The 22,169-nt window shown below is 37.2% G+C and overlaps 1 protein-coding gene across 3 annotated transcripts in view; it reads left to right on the top strand.

Annotated features, from left to right (window-relative positions):
• The window catches only part of RAB27A (RAB27A, member RAS oncogene family), a 68,842-nt gene that overhangs the window by 22,401 nt on the left and 24,272 nt on the right, over positions 1-22,169 (top strand). For all 3 annotated transcript variants that reach the window (XM_019732318.3, XM_019732314.3, XM_019732315.3), the window contains one exon: positions 16,452-16,626. In XM_019732318.3, coding sequence (XP_019587877.1) covers positions 16,474-16,626 — 153 coding nt within the window. In that variant the 5' untranslated portion in view covers positions 16,452-16,473. The remainder of the gene's footprint in view (positions 1-16,451; positions 16,627-22,169) is intronic.

Here is a 22,169-nt window from a genome sequence, read left to right as displayed (position 1 = left end):
CTGGAGAGATGAGACACAGTCACGAGATGGGACAAGAGTACCTAGCAGTAGCATTGTACTCATAAAAGTTAGGGCAAAAGTAAGGGATGGTTCTGTTCCCATCTTTCCCATGCCCTTTTATCCTTTCCTGTAACTTTCTAATGGTTTTAAGTAGCAATACTTCTATATATAGGCATATCACATTTTATTGTGCTTCATTTTATTTCACTTCACAGATTTGCATTTTTTTTACAAATTGAAGGTTTGTGGCAACCATGTGTTGAGCAAGTCTATTGGTATCATTTTCCTAAAAGGCTTAGGTGATCATTAATATTTTAAAACAATACAGTATTTTTTAATTAAGGTATGTACATTTTTTAAACTTAATACATTGTACACTAAATAGACCACAGTATAGTGTAAACATGACTTTTATATGCAATGGGAAACCAAAAATATGTGTGACTCACATTATTGCCATATTCGCTTTATTGTGGTTTTCTGGAACCAAACTCAGTATCTCCAAAGAATGCGTGTAAAACATACCTCGCGGCATAGCCATTAGCTGGGGCAAGGGGTTGTGTGGATAAAATCTAATATTAGCAATTTTTTTCTGAATTCATAGAAAAAGATAAAGTTAGTGGAGGGAATTTGAAGTTTTTCTCCCATCAGTATTTTAAAACAATTTCTGGGCCTCTCTGCATTATTCTGTGCTTTAATTTAGTATCAAGTGGTTTTTGACATAGCACAAAATAACATATTCTCAATTATTCTGTTTCATATACCCACATTTTATTATGTTCTTCAAAGAGTATCTTGACTTTTGAAGAGTTCCACCCAAACGTAGTTTCTTGAGTCCATCGGACTAATCTGGATTTATTTTCTGATGGCCTCAGTGTGTCCATTTAGATACAGGAAAGGATCACCAATATTGTTGGTTACAAACATCTTCCCAACAGTTTCCTTTTTCAAGGATGCTGGTTTCCTATCTTAAGGGGTGGTGCTGTCTCTTGGTTCATTGCTGACCAGTTTGGACTAGATTTTCCCAGGGCTTTTCAGCTCTAGACCCACAGCTCTTCCCTCCCCATGACTGACCAATGATCATTGTTCCCAAGACTCTTTTCTATAGACTGAACTTATTCTTTCAAGCTCCAGGAATCTCACCAGGCACAGCCAGTACATCTCAGATTTTCCCTCCTAGATGAGAAGTGTCCTAATGTTGTGGTAAGTGGGGGACATCTGAGAGGTAGCATCTTTAGGAATTGCTGAATAAAAAAGCCTGGTACACCTTAGAAATGAGTTGTCAATCAAAGATGTTTAGGTAGACAGGAAGTGTGTGGGTACACAGCTGAAGGCAAATGAGATGATTCAGAGCCAGGTTGAAGGTAGAAATTTCTGCACTCATTTTCCAAATGTGTCCAATAGAATTCTTGTTAGCTCCTCATTGGGTCCATGGGCCTTGGAGGTGGGGTCTTACTTTCATCAGAATGGTTCTACTTTCATCTGTTTTTACGTTTTAGAGAGCCACGTAGGATTTCATTTAAAGAAACTTGCTATAGAAAGTGTGCAACCAGCTGGACCAGAGCAGTTTTCTGAGGCAATGTAAGGTTTCCTGCAATGACAGTATGTAGGTTTCTAAGACCCTATGCGGTAATATCCAGCTGGCGGTGAAGACATTGATCTGCTATGGACAAGAAGTAACCCAAACTTAGAATAGCTCTCATTTATAGAAGTCAGACAAGAAGCTCCCCAAACATAAAATCATCTGTACCGTGATCTTTAATAAAATGCTATGCTGCAACATATTGTGTTCACTGCTGATTGCTCAATTGACTGTCCTAACAGGATGAAAGCAGATATGTGCTGAACAGATGTGCTGGAATCTTGCTGTCATTTACTGAGTGTGGCTCCCATACACTTCCTTAAATATTTTCACAAGAGTGGACACATAAATCCACTCTAAAAAGTTTTGGAAAGAGAGAAAAAAAAAAAAGAGAGAGGGAGAGAGAGAGAAAAGTCTAGTGTAAATAACAGCCTTCTCAATTAATGACACATTTATCTATAAGAATTTCAAGTAACATGTATGCACTAAAGGAGGAAGCAAATAATTTAGCAAAGCAGTATAAGTGAACAATTTGGAGGTCTCTAAATCTGGTGCATAACTAATTTGATTGTAATAATTTTTATTCCAGTAAAACTTAACTCATCTCAGCAAATCCTTCAAAATTTGATATTATGCAGGCCATATTTACTGACCAAAGTGCAATAACATTAAAAATCAACAGCAACAAGAAAAGCCAACTGTGATCTGACTGGCTGGATGGCTGCAAGTACATTCTAGTTCCTCAGTCCTTTTGTACAAGTACACCTAAGGCACACCCCATTCTATAAACAGTTGCTGATAGAAATGCAAACAGTTTATTCTAAGAATCTGCACACTGACCGGGTGGAAAAAGGAAAGACTTCTTGAGAATCAGTAAGAAGTATATCTGATTAGACCTTGTCCATTATGTGAATGTCTTTTCTTTTGATTCAGCTATTAAAGAATATGATATGGAGGGAGCAATTCAACACATTGTAAGTATATTAATGGAGAGAGTAGATCTGAGGAAGACCAAGAAGTTCCATAGCCAGCTGTTCCCATTAACACCTAATATTGTTTTAGTGGTGTGAAAACATCAGGAAATGGATTTTATTTTCAAATATGCAATATGGTATTATAAACTATACTCACCTTTCTGTACTTTACATCCCCAGACTTATTTTATAACTGGAAGTTTTTGCCTTTTGACTACCTTCACCCATTTTGCCCACCACCCCCAACACCTGCCTCTGACAACCATCAATCTGTTCTCTGTATCAACGAGCTTCGCATTTTTTTGTTTTGTTTTGTTTAAGATCCCACCTATAAGTGAGGTCATATGGTGTTTGTCTTTCTCTGTCTGACTTATCTCATTTAGCATAATGCCCTCAAAGTCCATCCATGTTGTTGCAAATGGCAAGATTTAATTCTTTTTTATGGTTGGATAATATTCCATTGTCTATATATACCACATTTTCTTTATTCATCTGTTGATAGATACTTAGGTTGTTACCATGTCTTGGCTATTGTAAATGATACAGCAATGAACATGGGGTACGTATATCTTTTCTGAGCTAGTGTTTTTGTTTTCTTTGAATAAATACCCAGAATTGCTGGATCATATGGTAGTTCGATTTTTCATTTTTTGAAGAAACTCCATACTATTTTTCACAGTGGCTGCATTAACCTACATTCCCACCAATACTGCACAGGGTTCCCTTTTCTTCATATCCTCACCAACACTTATTATCTCATCTTTTTTATAATAGCCATTCAAACAGGTGTGTGGTCGAATCTCATTGTGGTTTTGATTTACATTTCTGATGATTAGTGATGTTGAGCATCTTTTCATGTACCCGTTGGCCATTTGTATATCTTCTTTGGAAATATGTCTATTCACATTCTCTGCCCATATTTTAATCAGATTATTTTTGTTATCAAGTTGTATGAGCTCTTTATATATGTTGGATATTAATCCCTCATCAGATACATGATTTGCAAATATTTTTTTCCCATTTAGTAGGTTGCCTTTTCATTCTGTTGATGGTTTCCTTTGCTGTGCAGAAATGTTTCCATGTTTTTAAAGGAACCAAGTTAGTATACAGTACAAATATTTCCAGATACTGATGTTTTAAACTTGTGACCAACTTTTATCAGTATGCGCTTTTTCATTAACATTATGGGAAAACCCAAACTGGCACAGTGTTGAGAAACATTTGAGTTTCTGAATGGTGCGATTCCCAGGTGTAGCTGGGGAAAAACTTTTCCTTCTTTTCCTTTCTAAAGTAAATGTCCCTGAAGACACAGAAGCACATGAGCTTATTGAGGAGGGTCCTATACCTTGAAGTTAACATGGCAGCTCACTGTGTTACAAGGAAAGCACGTATTCATTGACTCACCGGTTGTTAGTGTCAGGTCAGTTTTTGCACACACAAACTGGAATTTGGGAAGAGTTCCTGGAGATGAGGGACAAGAAAGCAAGTATAGGAAAAAGAGAACAGAGAGGCTGTGGCACAGGGATAATGGTTAGCCGTGGGACTGTTAGAAACCAACATGGGGGTGTCATAGAGTGGATGTTAGACTGTGGGAAAGAAAACCAGCTGTGAAGAGATGGAATCCTGTGTGCTTTAGTAAGCCACCGTGTATCTGAAGAGTAAATGCCTGGGGGCCAAGAATACCTGTGCTCTGATGTGGTCAGTAAGGGTGAGGGGGTGGGAGAAGCAGAACAAAGGAGAAATGGAGTCATATTTGGTGCGTCTTAGTAGCCTGTAAATATCTGTGTGCCAAACTGATTGATGGTTCAACTTAGCCTTCTGAGTAGGGCGTGTGATGGGAGCCCTCACCATTCACAGTTCCTGCATATATGTACTTACAGCATATCTCATCACAGAAAAGTGAAAGTATGGTCTTCGTCCTTGGTTTAACAAATCAAGGAAATTATTACAGTGCACTGTAAAAATCACCCTTATAAAACAGCAGTGAAAATAATATCCTAGCTTGCAAGTGGCTGGGTCTGGAAAGGAAGGCTGATGTTAAGTATCCTGGACACAATTTCTCTATGGGGTGACTAAATATAGAATGATAGGTTAAACAAAAGCTTTTACGTCCAAAAGCTTTTCTGAAAGAAAGGGTTTATTGAGCCAAGTGCCAGTCAGAATGAGACCAGGTCCTGGGACATGAAGTCTAAACCACCAGCTGCAGAGCTGGAGGGAGAAGGCAACATGTCCGCTGTGCTGGAGTTAGGTTCTTGTATACATTATGTTTGCGGAAGAATGATGTAAGTTGTTTGGAAAGAATTTACACTGGCTATAGATAAGGGTGGGGTGGGGTGGGAAAAGGTGAAGCAGGGACAGTTTTACTGTGTTTCCCTGAAAATAAGACCTAGCCAGACAATCGGCTCTAATGCGTATTTTGGAGCAAAAATTAATATAAGACCAGATCTTACATAAGACCCGGACTTATATAAGACCTGGTATTATATTGTATTATGTTATGTTATGTTATGTTAGACCTGGTCTTATATTATAGTAAAATAAGACCAGGTCTTATATTAAGTTTTGCTCCAAAAGACGCATTAGAGCTGATTGTCCGGCTAGGTCTTATTTCTGGGGAAACACGGTAGGATAAGTACATGGTCCGTAAGGAAGGGATACTTACTACTTCTGATTGGTGTTGGGCAACAGTCGTCTAGTGGTCAGCTAGCAACTGCCTGGAGGTTGATTCAAAGCTGCAACGTACGTTCATGAATGTGAGAAGTCTCTGGGTAGTTGGTCCACAGCGATTGACTGGTTAATTAATGTTCTCTCTCTCTCTCTCTCTCTCTCTCTCTCTCTCTCTCTCTCTCTCTCTCTCAGTCTTCTGACCGTTGTAATTTAATTTAGGATATCTCAGAATTTTTTTCTTGTTAACTCATGTTTTTAAAAACAAGCAGTGATAAAGGAGCCCCTCTCTTTCCCAGTTACAGCCATTTCAGGGCTATTTATCTAACTGTTTTTATTATTTGGACAGTGATCCTCACCAGCTCTTGCTTCTTCTAATTCATAATTTTTTCCATGCTAGATTTTTTCCTGGAATGAAAGAAGCATCATTGCTCCTTCACAAAGTGAAGTGGTTTGCTTCTTGCATTGGTGTGTTTCCCCTGACAGATTAACACCTTTCCTGTATGGTAGCACATGAAAGACTTGAGGCAGGTGAGATGCAAGAGGGGAGCCAGGCTGTGTTGAGCAAAGGCTTCCCACACATGTCCCATCTTTTGGGAGGACGAGGCTTGGCAGGATCCCAGACTCCTTTGCTAGGTCAAAAATGGAAAGGCGGCCTGTGTTTTGCAACCTTGAAATGCACATTCTTATACCAAGTCTTTTGAGTGCTTCTTGCTTTGTAATCCTCGGTCCTGGCCATGGTGGCAGCACTCACTCCTAATATTTTTACCTTTGAGTCTCAGGCCCAGGAGTTCGGTGGCACTCTGACATAGCCCACAGCTCTTTACCTCTTCAGAGCTTGTTAGTAGCAGAATTCTCTCTGTTACAGACCAGTTGGACTCGCAGATATTCCACCTCCTAGGTAGCTTAAGGCACTCCTCCTTTTCCATTTTTGGAAAATATTTCCAGTCCTTTTTTTGAGTTTTATAAAATTTCAGTGTTGTTCTTATGGTATAATGGAAAAAACACCAGGCTTAAAGCAATAAGATCGGTGTTCAAGCTTTAATCTGTTGTAATCATAAGAACAGCTTTGATGCATTGATCTCCATCGGGCCTTTTGCTTCTCACTTTACACAGGTAGGTGGTGGTGTCCTCTTGTTTGAATTTAGGAGACCTTGAGTCCAATGTGTTATCAGACAAAAAGTAACCACAAGTGGGAGTCGACATTACAGATTTTGTACTTGTGCTCAATTCTTAGAGACTTCCCAGCTTTAGGGTGTTGTTAAGTATATTTACCCATGGGCTGGACATTTCATTGCAGTGACATATGGTTGTGTCCATCACGGGGCTGCTTTCACATTATTTAAGATGTTACTCAGCAAACCAAACAGCCACTCCTGTTGCCACGGCATTGCCTATATTTTACAAATGATATGTCCTGTAGTATCCCCTTTTCCTGTTACTCTATAGCTATAAAACAAGAGGTACTTGTCACCAAGTGTAAATAGTATAACACCCAGGGTTTTGGTACATTGACTTTCCATAAATTCCTATGAACAATTATATTCTGATCCTAAAAGAGGTTTGGACAACAAATAACATACTTTGAGTAAACAAATCAATGGTCTCCATAAATTAAAAACAAAAAAAAAAAAGCCAGTATTTCATTTGAATCATTCACGGTGGTCATGCAAAAGAATATTTTCTTCTTTCAAGAATCATCCCCGTACCCCTTATTTCCTAATGTATAGTTGCTTATATTATTTGTTTACTTGATTACGTTGGTCACCTACTGAGGCGATGGCAACATTCCAGAAATGGTAGGTCAACTCTCGAATTGCGACTGCTTATTTCTTCTTTATCCTGGTCTTTTCTTTAATACTTATAAAGAATTTGCAAATGCCTGAAGGAAGCTTTTGCAAATGAGGATATGCTTGGATTTCCTGGCAGTATTTGGAAATGTATATTTAATTCAACAGTATTTACAGATAATTTTATTTTATTTTTCTGAATAACTTGCTATGTTGGAATGTTATCATCTGCTAGAAGTAAGCCTTTTCACATTGTGTAAATGGGGAAACTGCAATATTCCTATCTACCAGACACACTTATAAATATTAAGCCAAAGGATATGCAACTTTAGGTCCTATCAGTTTTTAGCCATGAACATTTCCCCTCACTGTTAAGAATGGATTTGTGATATTACTACAAAACGCTGTACGATAGGAATGCATTTATGAATCATGGTTATAGGTGAATAGCTAACGCAGTTAACAATAAAATTTTCCGTATTTGGATAAACTCAAACATCTTTCAATAAGGAGACAAGGGAGAGCTAGATTTCAGTTTCCTTTTATTTTTCCAAAACATTCCATTTTTGCTTCTCTCTGCCTGAGATCTTTGCACAAATAGGACAAGCTCTTTGTTTACAATGACATCCATTCCACTGTCAGCCCATTCTGGATGCCAGAAACCTGTCTACTCACCCCTACCCCTGAAACTGAAAGGAGGAAGCGCACGTGCACAGAGGGCAGAGGCTGTCTCCTCTCGTGGGAACGGGAGCCTCACGATCAGGAAGTACCTAACTTTTGTAGTGAAAGTAGATGTGTTTCATTTCCGGGTATCAGAATTTAATGGCCTGAGAGAGCTACAGCCAGGGATTACTTGGTAAACACAAATTGCCCCTACTCTTATCTTGCTACATTATAAAATACCTCTTCTGCCTCCCTCTGTGTAACTTTCTTCCCCTTTGCTGCTGTCTCTAGTATGTGTGCCCTCTAAAACCCTGGCATGGGTCAACAATGGTACCATTAAAAACCAAGAAAAGCTTACTGCTTTTTAACACGAAAGTTAAAAACCACTGATAGACCTTAGAGTTCTATGCCAGTCATTGGTATGTGGACATTTTTCTCCACTGGATCTAGATATGGGGACATTAAAATGCCTGAAAGAACACGTGGCAATAGAGTTCTCAAAAAATGTTGATGTTCTGTGCTGTTATCTGAAAAGTAATAGTTATAGTCACATGTTTTTATTTCTACATGGAAATCACTTTGGGGGACAGCAAGTGAAGTCCATAAGCTGTGTAGAAACACATATTTTATGGTAATATTTTATTAACCATTCTAACAAATTCAAAATGTTTTCTAGTAAAAACAATTATTTACAATATACTTCATGTTCCTCTTTTTAAAACTTTCTCTTTATTTATTCTGTATTGAGTTTCATATTTGTATTCCTTTCACATCTTCACATGAATGGCAAAAGTGTGACTTGTGCTCACATCTGGAGAGTAAAAGCCATTGGGGATGTGAATTTGGATGTCATGTTGTGTTATGTGTAGGAGGGAAAACTAACATGTTTGTAGGGATTGGCTTCTTTGAAAACCCAAAGAAGCGGGTATAATCATCAGGAGAACTTAGATTAGGATGTGGCTAAAAGTTTAAGGTCTAAGGTAGGGAAGAAAGAAGAAAATGCATTTTCCATATTGAATATTGGCTCCCGTTGTTCTCTGGCACCAAGCACAGAATAGGTATTCAATAAATACTTGTTGAATGAAGGCATGAGTGAGAGAGCCAGAAGTATCTTTAAAGAAAACTTCAGGTGGCACAAGAGAAAATAGTCAATTTGAGAGAAAAATACCAAGCTCAATACCAAACAAATCTACAGGGAAGTGAAAACATTTATGATTTTTCTGCTTTCTTTCCATTATGAAACCATAGGAAAGAAAGATTTAAAGGGGGGGGGGTTTATAGGAGATGGTACAAGTATCAAGATTTGTATTTTCTTGGATTTGCTATGACCAACAAAAGGCAGAGAAGCCTTCAGTTCATGACATCTCTTGGGGTAACCCATCAGAAGGAAGGGCTTTGTGATAGAGGGGCTGCAGGGGCAGAAATACAGATCCTTCATCCCAATGTCTCTGTGTCCACGTCTTCGTCATAAAGCAGTTTATCACCATCGCTGCTGGCACCATATCTTGGTACATTATAAAATAGATCTTCAGGAAACATTTGATTTCTGAATCAAAGAAACTATAACTGAGGGTCTTGGCTCTGAAGAAAGGGATACAGAGAGAACAAAAACCTTGGCACATTACAAAAGAATACAGGATTTGTGTTTTGGAGACGTAGAATCTAGCTCAGGCCCACATCTAACCAGCTGGTTGATTTCAGACCATTTGCTTGCCTTCTCTGGGCCTCAGGTTTCTCTTCTTCTGTGAATAAGAGTACTCAAATGATGAACATTCCAGCTCTGAAACTGCCCCAAAATACACAGCTAAAACTCATCATTACATTGCAGTGCTAAGGTAGCTTTTGTGATGAACAGAGATGCCATAATTGAATGTCTTTCTATGATTTTTCTAAAGGTCAGGTACTGGTTACATTAAGAATAGGTTATAAAATTACATTCCTTGCTAATAAGAAGTTGATGAGGCTACTAGTATTGCTAAAGGAAAATTTCAATTATTGAACACTTAGCACAAACCAAACAATGTGCTAAAAGCTTTCTCTGGATTATGTCCCTTAATTCTTAAAACGTCCCAGTGAGGTTAGTAATGTTATCTCTGTTTTACAGTTGAAAGAGTCGAGGCTTAGTTTGAAGAACTTGGACCAGGTCACAGAAAGAGTCAGGATTTGAACCCAAGCCTACTTGCCATCACCTTAAGAAAACATCACTCTGTCTATACATTTTGTATAGACATTTAGTTCCTTGAAGGATGATGAGCAGATAAAATAAAATCATACATGTCTGGTACCCTTTGTGACATATGGTGGTTGTTCAGTCAATATTATCCCTCCCCCTTTGTTATTTTACTCTGTACTAAATATGGGTGATAGAGGGAAAATTTGGCTTTCAAAAATGGCTGGCATATCTGGGGGGGTTTCAGAATGACTCTGCCTAATGATAGGGGATTCTAAGTTTGAAGTCTATGATTGACTTTAATAGGAGCTTCATGGGGAATTTGGACTATGGTGTGTGTGTGTGTGTGTGTGTGTGTGAGAGAGAGAGAGAGAGAGAGAGAGAGAGAGAGAGAGAGAGAGAGAGAGAGAGAGAGATCTTTCCTTTTGGCTCATAACTAAAAACACTCTCTTCAGTCTTATTCCCTGAAAAACCAATTAAAATATATTCTTAAATAAGAAAGAGCATTGACTTTCTCTCAGGAGGCAGTTATCACCACATAGCACATGTTGAGGAAGTGGGTGTTCCTTGCTTTCTGTTGTTAATCTGATGAGGGAGGGTGGAGAGCACTTTGAAAAAATATTTGTGTAAGGAGGAGAGGCAAAAGTGAGCTGAATAAGAAAGTCATTTGCGTCTCCCAAATTGGGGCATTCTTGACTTTTTGGGAGACATTTCCTTGAGGTATTTAGATAGTACTTCCTCAAGCAGGTACAGAGTTTATAGAAATTACCTTGGGTTCAAGTGCTCTTCACAGATCCTTATTTTTCATTGTATTAAATGTTAGTTTGAGGACTCGGTTGTTTCTTACGGTTCTAGGAAAGAAAAGACTGTTGTGTACACGTTGATCTTTGGAAGGTAGATTGCTAGATGATGATGTGAATAGCAGTTAATACTTATATATGACTTACTGTGTGCCAGGCGCTGTTTTATCCTTTATGTGCATACCTAATTCAATCCTCACAAAAGTCTTCTGAGATAGGTCTACTGTTGGGCTTCATCAAATCTAAAATGTGTTGTGGTGCATTCTTGATCTTGTTAGAAGATGCTAATCAAAGGTTTTCACTCAACTGTGTCTCCAGTGCCACCTGGTTTAATAGCAACTGCAAGATGTCATCGGTTGTAAGACTGAAGTGTAAAACCCACCTGATTGTAAAGCAGTTAAAATAAGAAAGCATGTGCATGTTAGAATTAATAAAATGGGACCTCATTTCCATTTTACAGATGAGGAGCCCGAGGCAAAAGAGATTAACATTTATAAAGTCACACGATTGGATTCACGTCCAGGTGATTTAGTTCTAGAGTTCATGTTCTTCACCTCCACTTTTTTCTGTTTTTCAATAATATGTTGGAGTTGAGCCCATGCTAACATGTAGGTAGACTGCCCAAGACTCAGGTACTCATGGCCTCCTTGTGGCATCTGTGACAGAATGGCACCGAGATCCTTCTGAAGGAGGAAATGTGTGTGGTGGGTACCACCTGCCGCTTGGGCTATGATGAGGACTGTTACACTAATGCATGTGAAGTGCATGACACCAGGGCATCTGACCTAGGCTTTGACCCATTTTAAGTGAGGGTAATGCACTGGGAAGTCTTGACGACTGACTGGCTTCCCAAGCATTAGTGGTTGCAGCACTTGCTGGCAGTGGTGTGCACAAAACGTTGTTTGGCTGCCCCCAAATGTCAAATTCTGCACTGTGTGTTTTCACTGTTTCCCTCTCTACTCTAAAATGCTGACACAAAAATAATTTATGTCATTAACATACTTGGGGAGTGGTGTATTTTCTTTCTGAAGACTAGACCTCAAAACACCACTCACAACTCAAGTGACAAAAATAAGAAAGGAAAACAATTTGTTCTTTTTATATGAAGATTGTTCGACATGAAGACCTACCAGCAGTTGAACCTTAACATTACATCATCTTCACTTAGTGATGATGAGCAGTGGGGAGACAACCACAAATGAGACCGAAGAATGGGTTTAGGGTTGCAGTTTGTTATGGACTAGGATTATTTTCTGCTGAAAGATGGAACGATTCCATTAATTCCAGTCTTTGACTAACTGAACTGCAAGTTCAGATAAGGAGATACCCTGCCCAACCCCTGAAAAATCTCTGTTGTCACTTTGAAGACTTGCCTGCTCCCTGAATCCTTTTATTTCCTTAGAGCTTCCTTACTCTTTAGAATTCTGGTGTCTGTTCATCAGTCTGGTCACTGTGGCCAATTTAGGACAAATTCTACACACTCCCCACATTTGCTAAAGGTTTTCCCCAATTGAAATTTCTATTTTACTGTTGGATTATGGGTTACTGTTTTGCTGCCAAGTCCCTAAGGTAAAACGGGAGGTGGGTTCTCAACTAAGGCAGCTTGTGTTTCTCTATGGTTTATTGGATTCTCCTCTGCCAGTTCTCCTTTCTCCCAGCCCGTTCACTGTACCCTAGCATGTTTAAGACACTTCAGTGTAGAAAGAAACTATACTGTGGAGGGCGTAAGTTTCTGGGTATAGACTGTCTACAATTGAGGTCATTACAAGTAAAAATTTAAGTTTGTTGGTTCAGTGCAAGTTTAAAACACAAAACCATTGCTTTCAGTGCTTCTGATTATCATTTTACGTTTCTAGTCTTGACCTCTTTGAACACCTGATCAGTCAATTTGGACTGTTTTGGATGAGTTTTTACCGGTGTAAGCCAGTAAAAACCATTTTATAGAGGACTTGAACTAGTTAGAAGCAGTTTGATAAAGTGAGAGCAAGTATGATGGTGGGGACAGAGTCCCAGAGAGCAGTTTCCAGGCTCTCGGCCTCACGTGGAAAGGTGCTGGCTCGGGTAGTAGGTGGCTATCAGCTGTGGCTAATTGACCATCTGCTGTAGCCAGGTAGCCAATTAACCACTGATATAACTTCCGCGGCTGCGCTGGTGAGTGGAGAGAGTCGAGACAGTGAGTTGGCAGGCAGAGGAGCAGACGGCAGGTTGCGGATCTTGTGAATCCAGCCACCAGTGAGACTACAGTGGTATGACTCCCCTGTCTATGGCGCCGTGGGTGTTCCTTTTTGGCCTAGTCACATCCCGCGTTCTTATGTGGTTCTTATGTGGGGAACGGGAGCTGAGACCCCGCAGACTGCCCCACACGATAAATGGCGCAGAGAGCAGGGTCTCCCGCACGACAATGACCCAGCTAGAGATAGGTTTAATTGGTCAGCTCTAGGTTGGTTCAGTAAAAACGGCTCTGAACCACTCAAACTTTATGAGAGCCACTCCGAGCCGCCTTGTCCCAGTTGAGCTGATTAGAGCTGGCTGAAACCAGTCTGAAGCAATTTGAGCTACTTAAACCAGACCCAAATAATTTTGGTTAGGTGGTCTGGTTTTAGCCAGTGATTTTAGATCAATCAGAATGGTTTTGTAGGTAGTACCTTTTTTAACTCAACTTTTTCACTCTGAACTAGTATGAATCATCTAGATTTTTTAAAAAACAAGTATGAGCTGGTTAGAATGGATTGAAATATTTCGTACAGATTTGAATCTGTTTTTAAGCTGGTCATAACTCTTTTTAAGCTGGTCAAAACTCTGTTTTTAAGCTGGTCATAACTCTATTTTAAATCAATTGAAAATGGTTTGAATCAGCCCCAAAAGATCAGAATTAATTTGAAAGTGATCCTTGTTGACTCAGCAAGCTACTCTGCACCAGTCAGCAATCTTTTGTACCAGAAGTATATGTTTTGGACTACCCAGTCACAATTTTAGAAATTGTTCTAGGGTTTCAGAGCCAAACTGATCTATCCAGAATGGGGAGAAGGTAAATGAGTTAACATTTACCGAGTACCCAGCATATGCAAAGCACTGAGCTGGGCTCGCCATAAAGAGTATCTCATGTGATATATAGATGATGTAATACAGAATTGTACACCAGAAGCCTATGTAACTTTACTAACAATTGTAACCCCAATAAACTTTAATTAATAAAAAAAATAAAATGAATAAAAAGAAAAAGTATCCCATTCAGTCCTTAGAACAATGGTGTGAGTTAGTGTATATTATCTTCTTTTTCATGGAACGGAAACATGAAAATCCACAGCTCAAAGACATCTGAGTAGCGGCTATGTGGGAGACATGGGATTCGACCCAGCTCTGCCTGATTTCAGAGTTCATGAGTCTCCACTTAGGTTACCTTCTGTGGGATCACACCTAGTCACTTTTAAGCCCCACAAGCATTTGTAAAATCTTGAGTAATGGACACAAAGCTTGGGGTAGAATAGACATTGGACTGGGAGTTAGGAGACCTGTGTTCTAGACTATGCCAATGAGTTAAGCTCTCTGGATTCTGTTTCATTCTTTAGAAAACTGAACCCAGAGAATGAAAGTTCTGAGCATATTTTCGGATAACAAGACAGGTAATTGTTTAAAGGTACAGTTTGAAGAGTGCAAACTATGATTAACATTGATGGTGGTGTCTATACCTTTAGTTGTGGTATTTGGCTTAACACTTGCTTTGTGATACTTGGTTTGGGAATGAACTGTTATGTATTGCTAGCAACATGAATAGGAAACAAAACCCATGAAGATCATTTGTAGACTTACATGTGCGATTCTTCTCTCCTGATAACTGAACATATTAATTTCAGTGCAGCAGAGATAGTTTCATCTGTCTTTGAATTCCATTCAAGTGGGTTTGGAGAATTCTAGAATAGTGATGCCATTGGTGACAGCATTTTCTCCTTTACCTTAAATGATATAAAAACATAATTAAAAACAAACAAGCAAACATAATTAGAAATGACCAACTTTTTTCAAATTGAAAGTAAAGAGAAAACAAGGTAGCCACAGTGTCTTCTTGCATCATTCTCATTGCAGAATTTGGAGTTGCTTTCTGCTTCCTCATTCATTTTGAGGGGAACCCCCAAAATGATTAAACATTATCTGGACCTGCTTTACAATTCTTAGCTCTTATTTCTGAATAATTTGGAGGCAAGAGATGCTGTGATATGATACTAGAATATGTATTTGTACCCAAGTGGTCATCTTCTGGAGAAGAATTCTATTATATACCATTAATTAATACTGGCAACCCAAACCTGTGAATACAGAAGCTATAACACAAGAAAGCCATCATCTGTAAAGTGTCACTCTTTATAGTGTGCAAATAGAATATGAATGTTTGTAGAGGCTCTGCCCTTATCCACTGAGCAGCCGTATCTGAATGTGAGGTCACAGATCTGCACTAAGACACTCCGAGGAAGTACATTGCAGCAGCCCTTGGGGCTCAGTATTCAGGACTTTTGAGCATAAGGTGAGCTACCAAATTGAGGATGGAGTTGGGTAGGCAACTTTGAAAAGCAAGAGACATCCTTGCGTGAACAATTTTAATTTTATGGAGCTAATTAGAAATGATCCTATAGGAAGCACTGAGAATTGTGATAAAGTTTCTGGATATGGGGCTGGGTGAAAAGGAGACAAAGAGAGGAAAATCAGCAGCATCTAAAGTAAGTACTTTGACATGTGGATGGCTGAATATGTATGTTTGATTGGGCAGGTAGAGTTGTTGCCGGTGGTAGTGGGACAGCTGATTATTTTTCTGATTTCCAGGAGGGTTTGTTGGTATTAGAAATGGGAGGATAGAAAGATGTAAGCCTTCCCTGGAAACAGACTGCATTTTTAGTTAGACTGATAGTTTGAATAATTGGAATCTATTTAAAGGATAAAAATAAATCACGAAAAGTGCTGATGGCACAGGATAAAAGAATAAGCATGGTTCGGTCTTGCTGGTAAAAACAAGAAATTTTCTTCTGTAAGGTGGACTTTTGTTTCAGTCAACATTGAAGAGCTGAATTGGTAGCATTTCTTGTTAGAATACCAAAGCAAGTATAAGTGAGTGAGCCCTTGGTTGTGGAACTATGGGCTCCGAGCAGTGACTGTTCAAATCTGGAGCTAGATTCCCAAGTAGCAGTGATAGTCCCGGAAAGTCTGATTTAATATGTAACTTATAGTAATAATAATATATATAGAAACGACAAGCCAAATTTTACTTGTGAATTTAGTATTGTGTTTGAAAGGACTGTAATGACATGTGAAATGGGTAGGATAAGTGAAACTGCCTAGATGTCCAAGTAAAAAGAGAGAAAAGCCAAGGATGAAACCCTAGAAGACTTTGGAAAAGAAGGGGGAATTGGAACCACTTGTGCTCTAAGAATTATTATTTCTGTAATGTTCTTCTTCTTCCTTTCTTTTCTTAATTTTTATTCTACGATATGATCTTGCATATAGGACTTAGTGACCATTATCTTCTTGGTCATCATTCTCACGTGGAATTTTTCTCTTAAAGGTGCTGTGATATGCACATCCAGTTGAAACTAAACTGTTAGTTATTTACTACTTCAGTAGCATCTCTTCTCGCAAATTATTAGGTCCTTGGAGTCAGGGAATGATATCTAGTCCTTTCCTCACAGAACGCTTAGGCATATAGGTGTTACGTAGAAGTCCTTGTTGAACTGGGTATTAAAGGATGTCACTTTATTCATAGAGGATTCTACTATTTTCTAATGGAATTTCAGTGACTATGCATTTGTTTGTCTTTTGCAGGTAAAACACTGAGTTCTTCATTATGTCTGATGGAGACTATGATTACCTCATCAAGTTTTTAGCTTTGGGAGACTCTGGCGTGGGGAAGACCAGTGTGCTTTACCAGTACACAGATGGTAAATTTAACTCCAAATTTATCACAACAGTGGGCATTGATTTCAGGGAAAAGAGAGTGGTAAGTTCTGTATCTTTCTGTATAAAAATGTAATCTGAGTCCATGTTTGCCTGTCTGTTTAGTTTATTTTGTAGGAATTAGGAGGACAAAGGTTGGAATCTAACATTAAAGGGTACATATGAGAAGGAAGTGTAGTACATTCGGTCTGGACAAGGTGATTTAAAAGGCTGTCCTGAGGGACACATCATATAAAACCAAGCAGACAAAGTGAAAATGAAGATTCTTTTTAATTTTAACCTTGATAACTTTCTGACTTGTAACTTCCCTCTGAACTCCATAGTTTTGTCTACCTTTGTTACGACGCCTACAAACCACGCTGCCCCTCATACCACTGTTTTGTGGGCTCTTTCTTCCACTTTTGATTATCATTCTTAGTGGCTTTTCTCTTAACTAGGCCTCGACAATCTCACGTAGTGGAACCCATCACTGTTGCCAGGAGGGTGAGGTTGGAGTAGGAATGGGAATGCCGGAAGGGCATGTTGATCTGGGAAGTAATCAAGGGAACAGAGGTCTTGCAGAATGATGAGGGAAGAGGCTCTTTTGTTTTTGTTTTTAAAGGACCACAAGACTGAAAGTTTTTCTGGTGGTAGAGTGGAAGGCAGGAGGTCCCTGTGTCAGAGTTGCTGAGGAGTGAAGATGGCCCTTTCCATGAACTACATTTCTTGCTAAAAAATTGACTGTTACCGTGAAGCAGGTCAACAAGTGTTTAGGAGATTGATGAGAAAGACCCTTCTGTGGAACATGTTCTACCTGGGAAAGAAACAGGGTCTCTGGCTTTCAGGACTGAAGCATTCATTCCCTCCTACCCACTCTAAGACTTTGCTTCCACTGTCAGATAGTCTTACAGAGACTCAGACCCACTGAGTAAGAACAGGATCTTCATGAAATTTCCAGTGTTGATATATAATTAATTGGTAAAATCAACATATATGGGATATGTGTATATATGTTGCTTTATTGAGATAAAATTCACATATCATAAAATTCACCCATTTAATGTGTACAATTCAGTGGTTTTTAGTATATTTACAGTTGTATAGCCATCATCATGTTTAATTTTAGAACATTTTATCACCCCAAAAAGAAACCTGATATACTTCAGTAGTCATTCCTCGTTTCCTCTCCCCCCAGTCACTAATCTACTCTCTATGGATTTGCCTAATTCTGGACGTATCATATAAATGGAATCATACAATATGTGGCCTTTTGTGTCTGGCTTCTTTCACTTCACATAACATTTTCAAGATTTGTCCGTGTTCTAGCATGTATCAGAACTTCATTCCATTTTATGACTAAATATTTCACTGTATTGATATACCATATTTTGTTTATGTCCATTGATGTATATTTAGGTTGTCTGTCTTTTTAGCTATTATGCATAATGCTTCTTTTAACATTTATGTACATTTTTTTGTATGGACTTATGTTTTCAAATCTTTTGGGTATATGACTAAGAGTGGAATTGATTGGCAATATAACTCTGTTTAACTTTGAGGAAATTCCTAATTTTTTCAAAGATGCTCCACTATTTTACATTTCCAGCAATGTATGAGCATTCCAATTTCTCCATATTCTCACTGGTTTTTGTTATTGTCTATTTGATTATAGCTATTCTAGTGGGTGTGAAGTGATACCTCACTGTAGGTTTGACTTAAATTTCCCTAACGATGAATGTTATCGAGCACTTATTTTTTCACGTTTTTGTTGGCCATTTGGAGAAATGTCTTTGGAAAAATGTCTATTCAAACCTTATGTCTATTTTGAAATTGGTTGTCTTTCTGTTGTTAAATTTTAAGAGTTCTTTGTATAATCTGTATAAATGTTTTTATTAGATATATGATATGAAAATAATTTTAGCTCTTATATTTAGGTCTATGATCCATGTCAGCTAATTTTTGTGTATGATATAAATAGGGGTCCAATTTCATTCTTTTGCATATGGCTATCGGGTTGTCTCTGCAGATTTAAGAAGACAAATTTTCCCCCATTGAATGGTCTTGGCACTCTTGTTGAAAATCAGTTGACCATAAAATGTAGGGTTTAATTTTGGACTCGCAATTCTATCCCATTCTTCTATATACCTATTCTTATGCCAGTACTATATTATCTTGATTACTGTAGCTTTGTAGTAAGTTTTGAAATTGGGAAGTATGAGTCCTCTCACTTTGTCCTTCTTTTTCAAGATTGTTTTGGATTCCTTACAATTCCACATTAACTTTAGGGTCAGCTTGTCAATTTCTGTTAAGAAGCCAGCTGATATTCTGATAGGGATTGCATTGAATCTGTAGATCAATTTGGAGATTATTAGTTTTTTAACAATATTAAGTCTTCTGGTCCGTGAACATGGGATATTTTTCTATTTATGTAGCTCTTTAACTTAATTCAACAATGTTTTGTAGCTTTTAGAGTATAAGTTTTACATTTATTTTGCTAAATTTATTCTTAAATATATTTAATGCTATTATAAATTGAATTTTTTTTCTTAATTTCATTTTTGAATTGTTTATTGCCAATGTATAGAAATACAATTTATTTTGTAAATTCTGTGTACTGGAACTTTGCTGAATTTGTTTATTAGTTCTAATTCTCTCTCTCTCTCTCTCTCTCTCTCTCTGTCTCTGTCTCTGTCTCTGTCTCTCTCTCTCTGTGTGTGTGTGTGTGTATTTGTTTCTTAGAATTATTTATATACAAGATCATGTCATCTTCTGTTTTACTTCTTTCTTTCCAATTTGGATATGTTTTATTTCTTTTTCTTGCCTAATTGCCCCGGAGAGAACCTCCAGTAAAATGTTGAAGAGAAGTGATAAGGGAGGACATCCTTGTCTTGTTTTGATCTTAGGGAGAAAACATTCAGACATTCACCATTAAGTACAATATTAGCTGTGTGTTTTTCATAGCTGCTGTTTTTCAGGTTGAGGATGTTCCATTCTATTCTTATTTGTTGTGTATTTTGATCATGAAAAGTGCTGGATTTTTTTCAAATGCTTTTCCTGCATCTATTGAGATGGTCATGGGGTTTTAGTCCTTTATTACTACAGTGTGTTATATTGATTGATTTTTTTTGTGTGTGTTGAACCAACCTTGATGTTTCTGTGATAAATTTCACTTGGTCTTTGGTATATAATCCTTTTTATATTTTGCTGGATTCTGTTTGCTAGTATTTTGGTGTCTGTATTCAGAATGGATATTTGTCTGTTTTTTTTTTTCTTTTTCATGATATTTTTGGTTTTTGTATCAGAATAATATAGGCCTCATAAAATGGGTTGAGAAGTGTTTTCCTCCTTTTCTAGATTTTGGAAGAGTTTGGGAAGGATTGGTATTAATTCTTCTCTAAACGTTTGATCGAATTCCCCAATGAAGACATTTGGGCCTGGCCTTTCCTTTGTGGGAAGTGTTTTGATTACTAATTCAGTCTGCTTATTTGTTATATGTCTATTTATTTAGGTTTTCTACTTCTATAGTTTCAGTTGTTTGTGTCTAGGAATTTTTCCATTCTTCTAGGTTTTCTAATTTTTTGGCATACAGTTGTTTATAGTATTCCTTTATAATCTTTTTATATATGTAAAGGTGGTAATGTCTTTTTTTTCACTTCTGATTTTAGGAATTGAGTCCTCTGTTTTTATCCTTGGTCAGTCTAATTAAAGATTTGTTAATTTTGTTGATGCTTTCAAAGAAAAGATTATTTTCACTCTAATCTTTATTTTTTTCTTTTGCTTGCTTTGATTTCAGTTTACTCTTATTTTTCTAGTTTCTTAAGGTTGACAGTTAAGATGTTGCTTTGAGCTCTTTCTTATTTTTTAATATAGGTGTTTCCTGCTATAAATCTCCCTTTGAACGCTGCGTTAGCTTCATTGGATAATTTTTTTTATGTTGTGCTTCTATTTTCATTTATCTGAAAGTATTTTCTAGTTTCCCTTATGTTTCTTCTTTGACTCATTGGTCACTTAAGACTGTTGTTTAATTTCCACATATTTGTGAATTTTCCAAATTTGTTTTTGTTAATAATTTATAATTTTACCTCACTGTGGTTGGAGAGCATACTATGTATGATTAGACTCATTTAAGTTTACTGAGGCTTGTTTTCTGAGCCAATATATGGTATATCCTTGAGAATGTTTCATGTGTACCTGAGAAGCATGTGTATCATGCAGTTTTGGGGTGAAGTGTTCTGTAGATGTATGTTATGTCTAGTTGATTTACAGTGTTGTGGAAGTCTTCCATTTCCTTGTTCATCTGCTTACCTGTTCTATCCATTATTGAATGGTAAGTATTAAAGTCTCTAAATATGATTATTGAATTGTTTATTTATCCTTTTATATTCTTACTAGATTGACTCTTTTATTATTATGTAATATATTTCTTTGTCTCTAATAACAATTTTTGTTTTAAAGTCTATTTTGTTTTCTATTAGCATAGCCAATCCAGCTGTCTTTTGATTACTGTTTGCATTATAACCTCTTTGTGTCTTTGAATCTGAAGTGTGTCTCGTGTAGACAGTATATAGTTGGATCATATTTTTTAATTCATTCTGCCAGTTTCTTCCTTTCATTTGGAGTCTTTAATCTATTTTCATTTAATATAATTACTGATAAAGTAGGATTTATGTCTCTCATTTTGCTACTTGTTTTCTATGTGTGTTATCTTTTTTGTTTCTCTATTTCTCCATGACTGCTTTATTTTTTGTTACATAAATATTTTCTAGTATACCATTTTAATTCCCTTGTTATTTTTTACTATATATTTTTGAGCTATTTTCTTAATTGTTCCCCTGGGGATTACAATTATCATCTTAATTTTTAACAGTTTAGTTTGGATTAATACTAACTTAATTTCAGTAGCGTACAAAACTCGACTCTTTTTTTTTTTTTTTAACATTTTATCTATGTATTCAGAATCACACAAATTACCTTTACAGTTCAATTTATTATATAGAAATCATTTGGATTTTATATTTTCAGTTAAATTCTGAACTGAGATTACAATATTGTAAATTAAAAATTGTTACATTAATTCAGTACTTTTTTTTAGCATACCAATTTGAAATACGTAAGTTCAAACATCAGATTTATGGCAAACAGTCTTCAAATACAATACAGACATTTCTTAAAGTTACCGTATCATTCACATGTGATTTCATAATTCTGAGCTGTTATACATAGAACGCTCTCCTTGAATATGGCAAAACTGACATGCCATAAAGCTCAAAATTGTATAGTCAAGCCAAGGACTCAAAATTGTTCCATCTTTTAAAAGATCTGGCATTTCTGGACCACAAAGCACAACATGTAAAGAAGGTTGGGAACAATCCTTCCACACTACAGTTAAAAAAATTACATGGTAGCTTGGAATTTTGTTGGGAAAGTCCAAGGTATAAGATGACAATGGATTGGGGTCCTATAATTTTTTTTTAATCAGTAGATCCCATAAAATTCCAATGGGCATTAATCAAATAAAAAAATATTAAGCACCTACTGGTTTAAGAGATTGAAATTTATTGAGATTCATGATCAATTTCTTTTCACCTTGAAATCAAGGTGTGAAAA

This window comes from Rhinolophus sinicus, chromosome 3, assembly GCF_057876585.1.
Source record: "Rhinolophus sinicus isolate RSI-liver-muscle chromosome 3, RSI-T2T, whole genome shotgun sequence".
NCBI classification, from domain to species: domain Eukaryota; kingdom Metazoa; phylum Chordata; class Mammalia; order Chiroptera; family Rhinolophidae; genus Rhinolophus; species Rhinolophus sinicus.
Note: the sequence above shows the minus strand (reverse complement) of the source record. Positions and strands in the feature narration are given on the sequence as shown.